Raw genomic sequence first — 15214 nt, 5'->3', positions numbered from 1 at the left:
ATCACCCATCAATCTCATTTAACCAGCCTCTCCCTGTCAGATCTGGCAAGAAAAGCTACCAGAGTTGCCCTGAAATATTTTCGGTGGCAATCAGAGTGTCTTACAACCTGAGAACTTCAAGGAATTCCTCCCACCTGCTATAAAACAGTGTTTACAGGTAAATGCTCAAAGATTCGCTACGAGTGGGAAAATTGTTCCAATTAGTGTGTTTGAAGTTTCCAAGAAAAGAAACCTACAGGGATACAAATTCGAAATATTTTGGAACCCATACATAATTCCCAGAATTCCTAGCTCCCCCATAATTTTTTTCCCATTTCAAAATTTAGGTAAATATCTCCACATCTCCAAAAACAACTGAAGGTTTACTAAATGTGTTAAGAATAAAAGCTCTAGTGTACTACATGCTGAGTAAAATTCACAATTGTTTAAAAATTCAATTTCAAGGACTTAAGAGCAACTCAAACATATGAAAGCCTTTCTCCATAATTGCCTCTGAGAATCCAGTTCCTATCCAGAAAGAGATCAGAGCTTAGAGCCCATGACACTCCCTCATGCAAACATTTTAATCAGAAATTTATGGAACAAAATGAGTCTCTCTAGTAAAAAGGTTTTTTTTTTAAGTGTTAATTAGTGGTCTCAATATGGGTTGAAAATTCATATGGTAAAGTCCTATCCTCAGGACCTTAGAATGTGACCTTATGTAGAAACAGGATTGTTGCAGGTGTAGTTAGTCAAGACGAGGTCCTACTAGAGCAGGGAGGGCCAATACTCCCGTATGACTGGTGCCCTTATGAAAAAGGGAAATTTGACACAGCACACACAGACACCACTTTGGGAACATGAAGGCAGATACTTGTGCATCTATAAGACAAAAAACACCAAAGACGGCCAGCAAACTACCAGAAGCTAGGAGAAGGGCATGGAACAGATGCTCTGTAACTCTGGGGGGAAAGTCCTGGAGCAAAATACCTTTGAACCCAAAATCAGTCAAAGGGAGAAATAAGTGGGAGAAACCTGTTTATTGCTTACACGCAGTCATCCACTTCTGCTTGCCCGTGCCTCTCACAACCCCACCGCAGAAGAAGGGACCCCACCCAACCTCTCAGGCCCAGACAGACCCTCGCTCCCCCTTGCAATTACCTATTGATGTGGAGATGGACTACTTCTCTCCATTCCTTGGAAACACCTATTGATATGGAGATGAACTAAGGCCCGGTGAGAGATTCTGGAAATACTGCAGTTTTACCCATGGCCTCTGTACCTTCAGAAGGAAAAAACCCTGCCAACTTCTTGATTTTAACTGTGAGGCAATACATTTCTGCTCATTAAGCCACCCAGTTCGTGGTGTTTTGTTACAGCAGCCCTAACTGCTAACTAAACTAAACTAACACAGGGGCACTGTTGCCATGCCTTCTTGGGCACATCTCCTTAACCTCATACATTTTTCAAAACAGAACAAAGTGGCAAAAAAATAACTTGTAGAAAGCTGTTCTTTTTCAGGAAATTTTGTACATTTTGTGAGTTCCTATAATAAAAGCCTCAGGTGTTTCATAAAAGTATCGGTAGCAGCACTGAGAACAGAGACTGAGACAGCGGTGGGGGCAGAGGCCCCTTGCTGCACACAGACTCGCTCTGAGTGGACGGGATTTTAGTGACTGACCTGCCACTGTGGGGATAAAGTTGGGTATAACCCTTTCACCCCGAGAATGTTCCATTGTCATTGTTTGGTCTCACTGAATCCACAGAGAACTCTTCCAGGGCTGAAACCCACTGGCAAGGCAGAAAGGCTGTACGGGAAGGTGGAGCCATCAGTGGAAAACCCTGTTTCAGTGAAAGTGGAAGGTTGAGGAGAGTTCCTATGGGAAGATGCTTTGAAAGGTCATAGGATTTGTGAGGGCGTATGTCCTGTCAATGGATGCCACCACTCCAGTCCCACCTCTGCTCTCCTGCAGCCTTGCAGCTGCGCCACCGTTTCACCAGGCAGAGCTCTTTATATAGAGTCAATAGCAACATGTTGCCCACACGTATGTAGTGAGGTAGTCAACCAGGGCCAGGTGAGAATCCTGGCCACAGGAACTCTCATTTTATCCACACTCCACCCCTCCAGGATTCTCGCCTCTCAATCTATGGGCCCTCAGTCCTCTGCAATGGTCCCTGTGCAAGGAAGCTGGAACGTTGTGACCAAATTCCATAATAACATAATGTAACTAGCATATTCCATCTTGCTTATACAAATAACAAAAATTACAACAAGTTATAAGAACTCTTAAGGCTGAGGAGATCCATTATGACTAAGTGGTCACCCTGGCTGTATTCAAACCAGTTCTACACAAATGAGTTAACCAAAAGGACCATGGGTGGGCCTTACAATACCCACCTTCTCCAGCAGAAAGTCTTGCAGACACACAGCCTGATCTTGGTGCTTTGTCTCTGCCTTCTGCCTCGTCCTCAGCGGCTGGACCTGCAGCTCCAGTTTCAGTTGTTGCCACAGCTCCGGTAAGAGTCTATTTGACTTTCCAGCCAATTTCTTTCTGTCTGCTCCTGCCTTTATCAAGTCAGCCCACATCTGGGTCCTTGTGACCTTCACGGGGTCCTTTAAATTCTTCCTTTGAGTAGCAGACCATATTGCCTTTTGTGCTTTCACTGATTGAGCCTGAGGATAGAAGCAGAGCAGGGTGCTCCACGACCTGGGGAGGGGGCTGCACCTCTCCTGGAGGAATCCTCAGTTGCTCTGTATTTTCTTGACAACCACTGGGCGTGCTTTCAATAGACAGGGGTCATGCCTCTGGCACCACCCCTTCATCCGTCCCCAGTTCCTCCATTTCCAGGGCTGATGGCACCTTTCTCTCCCCTCCCCCGAGTGCTTCCTCTGCTACACCCTTTACTTTTTCTACAGTGCCCCGCAGCAATGCCAGCTCAGTCTTAAATGGCTCTCTTACCTTCACCTCAGTGCCTCACAGCTGGCATTCTCGCACCGCCTCTTCCCGTGCTTCCCTTAGGAGTGTGTTCTTCTCCTCCCTGGCCTTTGCCTCCCTCAGAGCACCTGGCAGCACTGCTGTCTCATTCTGTAAGGAATCTTTTACCTCCTCCACTGGACCTCGCAGCTCACGTTCTCACACTGCCTCTTCTTGTGCTTTCTGCAGGGGTCCATCCTTTTCCTTCACGACCTTTACCTCTTCACAGTACCTCATAGTGACGCTACTTAAGTCACTAACAAATTTTTTACCTCCTAAACGGCACCTCGCAGCCAGCATTCTTGTGCTGCTTCCTTTCGTATCAATGCCATTTCATTCTTCAATGAATCCACGGCGGTTCGCAGTTTGCATTCTTGTGCTGCCATTTCTTGTGTCTCTTTCAGGAGCATGTTCTTCTCATATGCAAACCTTTTTATGACTGTGAAAAGCAGCCAACCCACAGTTCCTGCTGCCTCACAGGTACTATTTCTCAAAGGACCTACTTACTATACCAAGGGACACCCCTACTGCCTCAGGTGTCACCTCCACAGTCCTGGGGTGGGGCCCAGCCCTCTAGGAGGCAAGCCACATCAGACCACATGCCCACTGAGGGACAATCAATTGTCTCCCCACTTATAGGGGCAGCCTGGAGCACCCCTCCCATAAGGGCAACTTGTCTTCTCCATTGGTCAACAATGAGTCCTGCCGACTACACCAATTGTCTTGCCAATGGGTTGTAGCCCCAGACAAGTTCACTGTGGATTCAATGAGACTGCAAAAGGACAATGGAACATTGCTGGGGTAAAAGGGTTCATATTCAACTTTATTCCCATGGTGGCAGCTCAGTCCCTACAATCCCATCCACTCAGAGTCTGCACGCAGCAAGCTGGTCTCTGCCTCTGGATCTCTCTGTTCCTGCAGCCATTTTAGTCTCTGTCCTCAGTGCTGCCACCACTCCAATTTTGTCTCTGGTCTCCTGCAGCCATGCAGCCATGCCACCATGTCGTCCAGAGCACTGGGTGGAGCTCTTTATATAGAATCAATAACAACGTATTGCCTACACATGTGTAGCGAGCTAGCCGACCAGAGCCAGGGGAGAATCCTGACCATAGGAACCTTCAATTTATCCACACCTCCCCAGTGAGGTCTGCTCATTCTCTCAACACCCTTGATACACCAAGGTCAGGAGGTGGGTCAGCATTTTATTCACTCCCAGTCTATTTCTCCACCTTCAGAGAAAACACCTGCCATTTTGAGGTGCATGCCACCAATGACACTATCTAAACCTCTTCATCACTGTCAACTGCCACCTGGAGACTTCTCAGTAATTCTTATGAATAAAAATTTGATGCCTGACTTCACTGCCTTCCTCACCATTTTAAGCTCTGCTATCATCTGGGTAACTTTAACGTCCATGTTCAACTCTGCTGACTCAAGTTCCTTGATCTCAATCCCAGAGACTCAATTTTGGTTTAACTTCTACCCAAGTTAAATTCTATGATCAATTACTCTGGCTATTCTCACCAATCATTACAATTTCCTTTACTCACATGCGAAATCTCCACTCTCATCAATCTTATCCATTCAAATCTGACCCTGTAATCAGTCACTTCCGTCATTCCCTTATCAACATGTTTCCTAAGCACATCCTAACCATATCCTACTTCTTTACTCAAACCTGCTCAACAAAACCCATCCTGGATCAAACCAGTAGTCAGCCTCAGTAGTTACGCTCAGGCTGCTGAGAACTGCTGGAGAAAAATCACACAGCTAGGCAGTGTTCAAGCATTACTAATCCATCTGCTGAACCACAACACTTCCAGGAGAACCACATCGTCTATGCGTCTAGTCACCTTCTACCTCCAAAACTCCATTATTCTTCTAAAATCCCATACTTAACCATCTACCACTTCCCTACTGTCTTCAAATGACCTACCTTCCTGTTTCTTTGAGAAAATAAGAGTCCCTCAGACAGGAAGTGACCCAACATCCTCCATCCCCACTTACCACCTTATCCATGACCATGCCTATCTATGCTCTGTTTCTCTCCTTTCACACTCAACCAAAATCCTTCTCCTGCCAACAGCCAATCTCTCTACTTTGTATCCAATCTCCTCTTGCTTATTCAAGGTCCTAGTTTCATAAATTTCTGCTCTCTCTTTGGCATTTCCTATCTCTTCTACTCTAGTCATTCTTCCATCAGTAGTGAAACATTCTCTCCTCTCTCCCATCTTAAAAAGAAACATTTTCTCTCAGCTCCAAGTCCCAATAACTAATTTTTATTGAGAATGTACTGTGTGTAAGGGATTGTGCTAAATTTGGGGCATCTATTATTTCAATCTTCACATCAATCTTAGAGAGTAGATAATATTATCCCCATAATATTACTGAAACTGAAGCCAAAGATCATACAATAATTAACTGTTGAAGCCAGGCTTCCAACCCAGGTATCAGACTCCTCCTGAGCCTATGCCTTTAACCACAGTGTTTAACCACAGTGTTATGTTTCATGAAAGAAACATATTTCATTTGCCAGCTCCATTTTCTTGTGTCATTTCAGCCTCCTAGCTCCATAACCACCAATGAAGTTGTCCATTTTACCCTGCTAGTTCAACCTTTGTTTCCAGTAATCTTATAAATGAACAGATTAACTTTGCCTGCTTAAAATTGAAAACCTTTTTATTTCCAAACACTACCCATTCCTATTACTCTTCCTATATACTTTCCAGAATCCTTTATGAACTTCCCTTCTTCTGTCTTTTAAATGACTCTTTTCTCCATAATTACATACTGTCTTCCCTCTGTTCTCCAACTACATACACTTTTTGGATGATCTCATTTATTCCGATGGCTTCAGCTGTCATCTATATAAGTTTCAAGTGGACAGACTAGCTACTTGGCACTATTTATACTAACACTGACAGTTGGAAACACTGAGGGGTGATCACTGGAGACAGACAGGCTCCCCAAACAGATCCACACAGAGAGACATTTACTTTGAGAAGCCTCACCATCAACCAAGGTCTGACTCTCAGACTTGCAAATTCAGAAACCTTAACTTGACACAGCCAGAATATTGTAAACAATAGTCAGATGTATAAAACTACTGTGCCAAAATATGAGTTACCAGCGAGGAATATAATTGTCTGGTGAATCTGATGTATGTGCCTGTCTGAGCAAAGCATTCTCTCCCCGTAAGGAAAGTGCATGACGTTAGACTATCAGGAGGCTGTCTGGTGAGCATGCAACCAAAACAAGGAGAGTTAATAGTATGATCCAAATATGCAATGACACCATTATATATTTATAAGGATAAAGAGTCTATCACCAAAATTTGAATGTTTCTTATGGGTAGGCTGGTTATTTAAGTGTAGAATGAGCTAAAACTCTAAACCCTGGATAGAATGTGGCCAAAAAAACCCCAAACAATTCATTTATAAATGGGTAGAGGACCTGAATAGACATTTTTCCAGGAAGACATACAGATGGCCAGCAGGGACGTGGAAAGGTGCTCAAACATCACTACTCGGCAGGGAAATGCTTCTCCCATCCTCTGTGAATTCTCTCCAAACAGGCCTTCACTCCATGGTTCCCACCAGTTCACCTCACTCCTCTGGTTGAGTCAACAATGACTTCCATATTACTAAATGGTTAGTCAATTCTCACTCCTCCTCTTAATTAACCAATGCTTCTTCCATGAAATGCATTCTTCTTTTGACTTCTAGAATAACACCCTCTTCCCCTCCCTGTCTGACTTTGATTTCTCAGACCACTTTGCTGGTTTTCCTCATTCTCTGACCCCAGAGCTAGGTTCCTCAAACCTTTACTCTTCCCTCAGTGGTCTCATCGAGCCTCACAGTCCTAAAAACTATCTGTATGCATGCCTTTGGATCCCAAATTTGTATCTCTGATCCAGACCTCTCCCCTTGAATTCTAATCTCATATCTCCAACTGCCTTCCTAATATCTCCACTGGCAGTACCAAAAGGCATCTCAGACTTAAACACATCCAAAAGTAAAAGCCTCACTCCTCCCACTCTCTCGTATCTGCTTCCTGTTCACTCTCCACCTCAGTAAATGGCTATGAATGCTTCTATTCACTCAAGCCAAATCCTCAGAATCTGCCATCTTCTCTTTTCCCACACATCACATCTAGTCCATCAGTAAATCCCTTTTGTTCCATCTTCAAGCAATATACAGAATCCAACCATTTCTCAAAGCTTCCATAGCTACCAACTTCACCCAAGAAATACCAACCTTTTGTACATGAGTGATGCAATAGTTTCCTATACTCCCTGTTTCTGCCCTTTCTCTAAGAACAGTAAGAATGATTATGTGGATCCCTAAGTCAGATCATGGCACTGCTCTGTTCAAAACCCTTAAATGGATCCCCATCTCATGTACAGAAAAGCCAAAGTCACAGCGGCCTACAAGACCCCTCATGATGTAGCCCCATCATCCCTCTGACCCCTCCTCCAAACTCCTCCCTATCAGTCACGGTGCCCTAGATATGTTCATGTCAGGATGCTTTTGCCATATTCAAGAACATTTCATTTATTGTTCCTCTGCCTACAAAAGCCATTCCTCAGATATCTTCCGAGCTCCCTGCCTCATTGCCTTCAAGTCTTGGTTTGAATGTAACCTCTTTGGGCTTTTCCCCGAGCTACAGCTTTAAAATGTCAACACTCTCACCCCCACCTCAAACTCCTCGTGACCTTTTTCTGCTTTTTATTTTCCCCAAAGCAGTTCTCACCCACAAACATACCATGTGTATTTTAATTATTTTCTTTATTGCCTGTGTCCCCCCCAGTAGAATGTAAGCTCAATGAAAGAAGGAGCTTTCGTCTGTTTCATTCTCTTTTGCAACCCCAGCATTTGAAGCAATGCCTGAAATAATAAGTAAGTGAATGAATGGATGAAGACTGACATAGATACCCTGGAGAAAGAAATGGAGACATAGTTGTAAGAGAGAAGAAGAAAACTTTTTTTTATATAAAGTACTTCATTAAAACAGAATTCCCTGTTCTCTTTCCTCTGTCTCTGGTATGTGACTTACAGGGAGGAGGAGAAACAGAAGCCTGAGTGATGAAAGGAACTACAGTCAAGGGAGACCACCAGCCCTCCCCCACAGCTGTGTTCTGAGGAAGACAAAAATATGTTTTGAGTGTTGCGAAAAGCACAGTAAAAATCAACACATAAGAATCAACAAGTTCAGTAATAAACTAATGCCAATGAGTATGTAAAGAAATCAGAAACTTTATATATGCTGTGGGAAAGTAAAATGGTACGGCTGCTTTGGAAATCAGTTTCTCAAAAAACTATATAGATTTACCACCACCCAGCAATTCCACTCCTAGGCACATACCCAAGAGAAGTGAAAGCATTTTCTTTTATGTTCTGAGCATCAAATTTCAATGTAGGGCCAGGGGATCCTCCATAACTCCAACACGCAATTCTTAGATAACAGCAGGGTGTCTGTGAATTCAACTCAGTTCAACCCTATTCTGATGCCTATCTACCAGGAAATAACATCAAATTCCACAGATTAAGTGTTCAGGTTCACAAGACTCCCTCTTCCCACCTACTTCAGATGCCAGTCACAAGCCCAGTTATCACCTGTACTTCTGACCAACTGGCTACAGATCAGAGGTTCCCACAACCCCTCCTTTTACTTCACATGCCAGTTGCAAGTCCAAGTTGTTACCTGTGCTTCTGACCAACTGGCTATAAATCAGAGGTTCCCATGACCCCCTTCTTAAGTTTTGGTTAATTTATTATAGAGGCTAAAAAAACTCAGAAAACCAAACCCATTTACTCACTAGGTTACCAGTTTATTATAAAAGGAATATAACTCAGGAATAGCCAAATGGAAAAGATGACTAGGGCAAGGTGTGGGGAATGGGCACAGAGCTCAATGCCCTCTCAGAGCACACCATTCTCCCAGCACCTCTGCACATTCACCAGCCCAGAAGCTTTCTCAGCCCTGTTCTTTTGGGTTTTTATGGAGGCTTCATTACATAGTCATGATTCATTAAATCACTGGCCACTAGCAATTGATTCAACCTCCAGCCCCTACAGGTTGGAGGTGAGACTTCCAACCTAGAGGTTGGGGGTGAGACTTCATGTTCCAAGCTTCTAATCACATGGCTGGGTTCTCCTAGAAACTTGCTCCCACTATTAGGCAGGGGCCAAAAATCACCTCATCAACTTAACATAAGACACCTTTAGGGCTTTCATCATTTAGGAAATTCCAAGGGTTTTAGGAGCTTTATATCAGAAATGAGGACCAAGGCCAAATATATCTATTTTTCTAATAAATCACAATATAACATATCCACGCAGAAACTTAAACACAACGTTTATGGAAACATTATACATAGCAGCCAAAAAGAAGAAACAACCCACATATCCATTCTGGATAAACAGATCATCAAAATGTGGTACATCATACAATGGAATATTATTTGGTCATTAAAAGGAAATAAAGTACTGATACATGATACAACATGGATGAATCTTGAAAACCTTATGCTTAAGTGAAAGAAGCCAGTCAAAAAAAAAAGACCACATATTATATGATATCATTCATAGGGAAGACCAGAACAGGAAAAATCTATAGAGACTTAAAAGTAAGTTAGTGGTTGCTTGGGGCTGGGATGATGATGATAGGGTCAGGGGACTGATAACTAAAAGGCACAGGGGATGAAAACATTCCAAAATTGGCTATGGTGATGGTTGCATATGTCTGTGAAGATACTAAAACTCACTGAATTATACATTTTAAGTGAATGATTGTATAGTAAGGGAACTGTATTTCAAGAAAATTAATAAATTTAATACTTTAAATGTGATTATGAAAGTGGAAACCATTTTAAGCATAGTTGGCATCAAAAGTTTGGCTTGACTTTCCACGTTCCTGGTCCTTTCTGGTACTTCTTCCTGCAATGGATGAGTCATTGATCCCTCAACATGGGCTTCCTATATGCACCTCTTCTGAATGATTTGATAACCTCCTGTTCATCTTCTTCTTGTTGTATGTGTATGTTTTCATGTATTTTATTTTTATCCCCACCTGCAAATATATACCTTGCCCCAAACTATAATTCAGAGGTCCAAGCAATCATCTCAAAGGCCTAAAGTTTTTGTCAAATGACTTAGACTATACCCCAGATCTTATGCACTATTTCATCTAGCTAAAGCAGGAGTAGAGGTCAAAGGGCTTTGAAAAGCTGTAAGTAGTCAAGGGTACTAATATAATTATTATATTAAATTCCACCCATTATTTCTTTCCTTGTCTGTTGTATCACCTAACCATAGAAATATGTCAGGGACTATGAAAAAATAACAAGGTGGAAAACAGAAAAAAAAAAAGGCACATGTAATACCTAATGTCACAGAAGTGACCTTAGAGATGTTCAAATCCAATTCTCTCATTTTATAGTACAAGAAACAAATTTTAAAAGGTAAATTGACTTTTAATGTCACTCAATAAAACAGCCAATCCCCATTCAAGGCCCTTTTTGTCATTCCAAGCTGACCACCAATCAGAAGTACAAGGAAATCAATAATCAGTGATTATATTCACATATACAGAGAAAATATCCCACAAAGATAATATTACAACCCATTAAAGTGAAATAGTAAACTAAATTATTAGTGTTTTAACTTCTACTTTCCTCTTTATCTTCAAAAAGTTTAATCTTAGATAACAAATACTTGGCCACTTCTTTCTACTTTGAATCACAGGGGAAACAGAATTAATAATCTTTTTCTGAATTATACATAAAATTAATTTTATAGAACCACTGAATCATTTTCTCTTATTAATTCAAAAAAGCTCTAATTTATTAGGCATCTGTTACTAGCAGGCCAAGTTGCTCCACTTTGAAACATGATCACCAAACTGTAGGAAAATCAACTGTCAAAAACTTTGAAGCAGCAGACCCCAATATAATTTATTCCAATAATTCTTCATATCACATCAAAATATGATGATCCAGGTTCTGTTTATGAACTGAGGCAATTTTGTGTTCTACTTGCAGCAACATCATAAGAGTCTTTTGGGGAAGAACAAACTGGTATTAATTAAAGAAAATAATTTTTACTTAATTTTTTAGCCAACTTCAGATTTATCCCAAAAGAAAAAGTATATTTAGGCTATTCCAAAGTAACAAAAGTCTTGAACTGCATCAGAATTGGCATCTTGCCATTTAATAAGCAGAAACAATATGAGAGGCGTCTTCCTAAAAACAGTCAATGACCATTCAAGTCTTTATTCAAATATTAAGACCATTTCATGTTTCATCAATGTAGAAATTACTATAAGTGTATGTGCGTCCCAGAAATGTAGGATGGGTTATTGTTTCCATCATTCAAAGAACAAAAAAATCCTAGAAAGTTCAGTTTCCCTCTATATTTCTCCCCATGCTATGTTTTCCAACAGCTGAAACCTGCCACATTTAATACCCAGCAACAATTTGAATTCATTTATGTTCGTCAAGTGCTCAAAGAAAGAATTTGAGATTCCGAACATCAAGCTCTCACTATGAAAGAGTCTGTGTCAAGATCTTCCAGTGAAGAGAGAATTTCAAAGAGGGGGGGGGAATGTGGGAGAACAGTAGCGGGGAAAAGGGGGGATGCGGGGGAGACTTTTATAAAACCACTGCTATTTCTTCCACTGGGCAGTCCCTCGTGCTAATGAAACTCAGGTGGGGGTGTTCAAAAGCAAGCCCCAGGGCTCCCCCTGCAATGCTACCCTCAGCGATGACAATGAGGGTTCCGCAGAGCCTCACAGAGAGGTGCCACTTTAAAGAGAAACTGAAAAAAGTAAATAGGATCGTATTACAGTGGAGCAGCTGAAACCCATGGCTTTAGGGCAAAAAGTAAAGTTATTTTGCTTCAGCTACCTTTAAAGAGCCCCAGCACACCAAATTATATGCATTTCTACTAGATGAGACACGGACGTAGTGTTTGTGCTCATCTGTGAACCTAACTAATGATGACCTGGTACAAAGATGAATAGATTCAGTTAAGAAATGAATGGCTTATCTTCTTTTCATCTCTTTGGTTCCACTAGTTAGTAATTACTTCCAAGCTTCCTTGTGTCTCAAACGGGTTTTTGCCCCTAAATCAGAGTCACCCTGCATGTGTTTCAACCTGGATGTTAGCTCTTCACGTATTGCTTCTGAATACTCATGTCACAATCTGTCTTCAAAAACATTCTTTAGCTCTAGAATAAAAAAGTCAATTAACTGCGATTTTGATGTCGTTGCTCAAACCTCTGGATTCTGGTTTTCATAACTCCACATTTTCGGGTTAGGGGACTGCCCGAACAAGCACCTTAAACAAGTTATCTACTCCGTGACTGAGACTTGAGTGGATATCAGATATCAAACCCAGATGCCCATGAGCAAGTCTTTGTTACAACTGTTTTCAGCTACACGTTTCTAAGAAGTCTTAAAACTTCCCGACACTGAAACCGTTTCATAGCGTAAGACATAATGCAATCACACGAGAAACAACGAACACAGAGAAATATTTCCCTTACCTGGATCATGGAAAGGCACCAAAGCGAAGTTGAAAAGCGGTCTCTTAGGTCTTTTCAGAGATGTCTCCAAAATTTTGGAAGCCCCTTCGATAACCTGAACTAAATCATCGTACATGGAACCAGTCACATCAAACACAAAAGCCAAGGTGGAGGCCCCCTCGGGAATTTCCTCAGCCCCGACCTCTGTCTGGGGGCTTGCATCGTGAGCTGGGGAAGAATAAAGGAGAGAAAACAGGAATACTGTGTGCACAATGTCCCAGGAAATCATTTTCTTTTTTTCCCCCTTTTTCTGAGCGCCTAAGCTCTGTGCTTAGCCCTCAACAACAGGCAACGGGGGTGCTGTCAGAGCGACTCATCAGACTCCGAAAATCTCTTGAACGAGCAAAAAGTTCGGAGGTGAGATCAGCTGGGGACGAGCCCCCAGCCCGAATGCCCGCAGGGCTGAGCAGGCGGAGATGCGGCGGCTTCCGTCGGGACGCAGCTTCCTCCGGGACCGCTGCCTGCCCGCGGCCCCGGCGGCGTGGGGCGGAGTGCGGGCAGCGCGCCCGGCCGGTGCCCGGGGCCGCTCCGCGCCGAGTCCGCCGCTGCCTCCCGCCGCCGCTGCGCGCCTGGCCGCCGCCGAGGCTCCCCTGCCACTGAGCGCCGCTCGCGGCGAGCCGGGAGGGCAGCCGGCGCCGCCGCCTCCTGATTGGCCGGCGCAGCCCCTCGTGCGCTCGCGGCCCCCCTGCCTCCAGGGCGACTTCTCGCCCCTCCGAGTCCGGGGTCCCCGCACGGCGGGGAAGGGCTCGGTGCCGGGCCGCCCACCGCCACCAGCGCCGTTCCCCTGCGGAGCCCCGTGTGAACAATGGCCTCCACGAACGTGCGGCCCAGACCCACACCGAGGGCACCGCACTAACCAGCACAAAGGGAATGTTCTGTGTCTACTGTGCACCACGCTGCCCCGGGCGCCCCTCTCACAGTTCCCCGCAGCAGCCACGACGTCCCGGGCGGGCCTCCGACCCCTCAGCCCGGCCGGGAGGGGGAGCTGTAAGCTTCCCTCGGGGGCTGCAGCCGCACGACCTCCCCGGGGACCGGGCTGCTGCGGGAAGGGAGGGCGGAGAGAGCCGGACGGCCCCGAGCGGGAGGAAAAGGATAGAAGCAGCAGCGGGAAATGAGGGGGCGGCAGAAACTGGGGAGTCACCGACTGCAGTTAGGAAAGACGGTAGAAGGGAAGGAAGCTGGATGTGAGGACAGGTTGGAAGTCCAGTGGAAAGGATGAGAAGAGTGGATTCATATTAAAGGAAGCACTGGTTTTAAGCTTCATTATCAAGATTCATATTTGCGGAGCAGTTTGAATCCTCCTCTCAACAGGATCAGGCAGAATAAAATCCCCATTTCACATTTCCTCCCATACAACAGCCATGTGCCAAGTCTCAGCCAAAGATCCATTACAAAGGTGTTCCCCTCTATGACATTTTCTTGCCAATAAGTAAGGAAACCTCACCCTGGAAACATGACAAAATTTTTCCATGTTGTAATTATTGCATACATTTCAGGACTAATAACAGATAAGAAGGTGGACAAAGTCAACCATAAGCTAAGGATTCTTTGCTTCATTTTAATAAAAACGTATTTCCTTCCTGATAAAGAAGGTGGTCTATACCCTGACATTTAAAGATGGGCAAACAGGCATACTGGTCCGTGTTGGAATGTGAATTAGACCACCCATCCAACACAGAGGCAGCCTGAGAAAGAGCCAGCCCCCATGAGCCTTTAATAGTTTGCAAATGTCTTCTCTTTCAGACCAGCAGCTCTGGGACCTGAGTTTATGGTACCTATAAGTCATGTCCCTTAAAGGAAGCAGACAAGCCTTTCGGGCTAAGTGGGAATATGAGAGGAGAGGGGCTACTTCCTTGCTTTCCAGGTAGTATTCACAGAATACTATTTGAGTAGCCTACTTCTTTGTTTATTTAAAAAGGTTTGCATTCTAAACTCCAGTTTTCGCTGAGAGCTGAGCTGTTCCAGGTGTTTCAGGGAGGTCACAGAGCCCAATATTCAGTTTTGCCTCAGATAGCCTGGGTTCGAAACCAGCTGTAACACTCCTTGTATCTTCAGCAAGTTACCTAGCTTCACACCTTCATGTATTCAGCTGTGAGTGGTAATAAGGATAGTTCCTACCAAAAAAGGATTAAATGATCCATCCTGGTAAATGTTTCATGTTCATTTGGAAAGACTGTATGTTGTTGAGTGGAATATTCTAAAAAGGTCAATTAGGTCAAGTTGTTTGATAGTGTTATTCGAGTCTTCTGTATCCTTACTGTTATGTGCCTACTCGTGCTATCACTTATTGAGAGTGGTATTGAAATCTCTGACTATGCTTGTGGATTTGTCTATTTCTTCTTGCAGTTCTCCGAGTTTTTGCTTCATGTATTTGAAGCTCTATAATTATATGCATAAATGTGTAGGCTTATTCGTCCTCTTTATTAATTGACATCTTTATCATTACGAAGTTAGCTTTGTTATCGCTGGCAATATTTTTGTTCTGAAAAATACTTTGTCTGATAATAACACAGCCACCCCAGCCGTCTTTTGATTAGTATTAGCATGATATATCATTTTTCATTCTATCACTTTAAACCTGTTTGTGTCTTCTTTATTAAAGTGTGTTTCTTGTGGTCATCATACAATTGGGTCTTACCTTTATTATGCAAGTGAACAATCTCTACCTTTTAATT

The 15214-nt window shown here is 43.4% G+C and overlaps 1 protein-coding gene across 6 annotated transcripts in view; it reads right to left on the bottom strand.

Moving 5' to 3' along the window:
- Nucleotides 1–13581, bottom strand: part of HMCN1 (hemicentin 1) — a 416593-nt gene extending 403012 nt beyond the window's left edge. For 5 of the 6 annotated variants that reach the window (XR_012122845.1, XR_012122846.1, XM_073216905.1 and 2 more), the window contains exon 1: nt 12501–12768. Coding sequence is in view for 4 of the 6 variants with exons in the window: in XM_073216905.1 (XP_073073006.1) it covers nt 12501–12768 (268 nt within the window). In the remaining 2 variants the exon portion in view is untranslated. Of the gene's footprint in view, nt 1–12500; nt 12769–13396 lie in introns of those variants that run through there. The other variant, XM_073216906.1, reaches the window with a different exon arrangement.
- Nucleotides 13582–15214: the final 1633 nt, after the last annotated feature.

The sequence above is a fragment of the Manis javanica genome, chromosome 11 (genome assembly GCF_040802235.1).
Source record: "Manis javanica isolate MJ-LG chromosome 11, MJ_LKY, whole genome shotgun sequence".
Taxonomy (NCBI): Eukaryota; Metazoa; Chordata; class Mammalia; order Pholidota; family Manidae; genus Manis; species Manis javanica.
The sequence above is the reverse complement of the archived record's forward strand: the minus strand, read 5'-3'. Positions and strand labels throughout refer to the sequence as shown.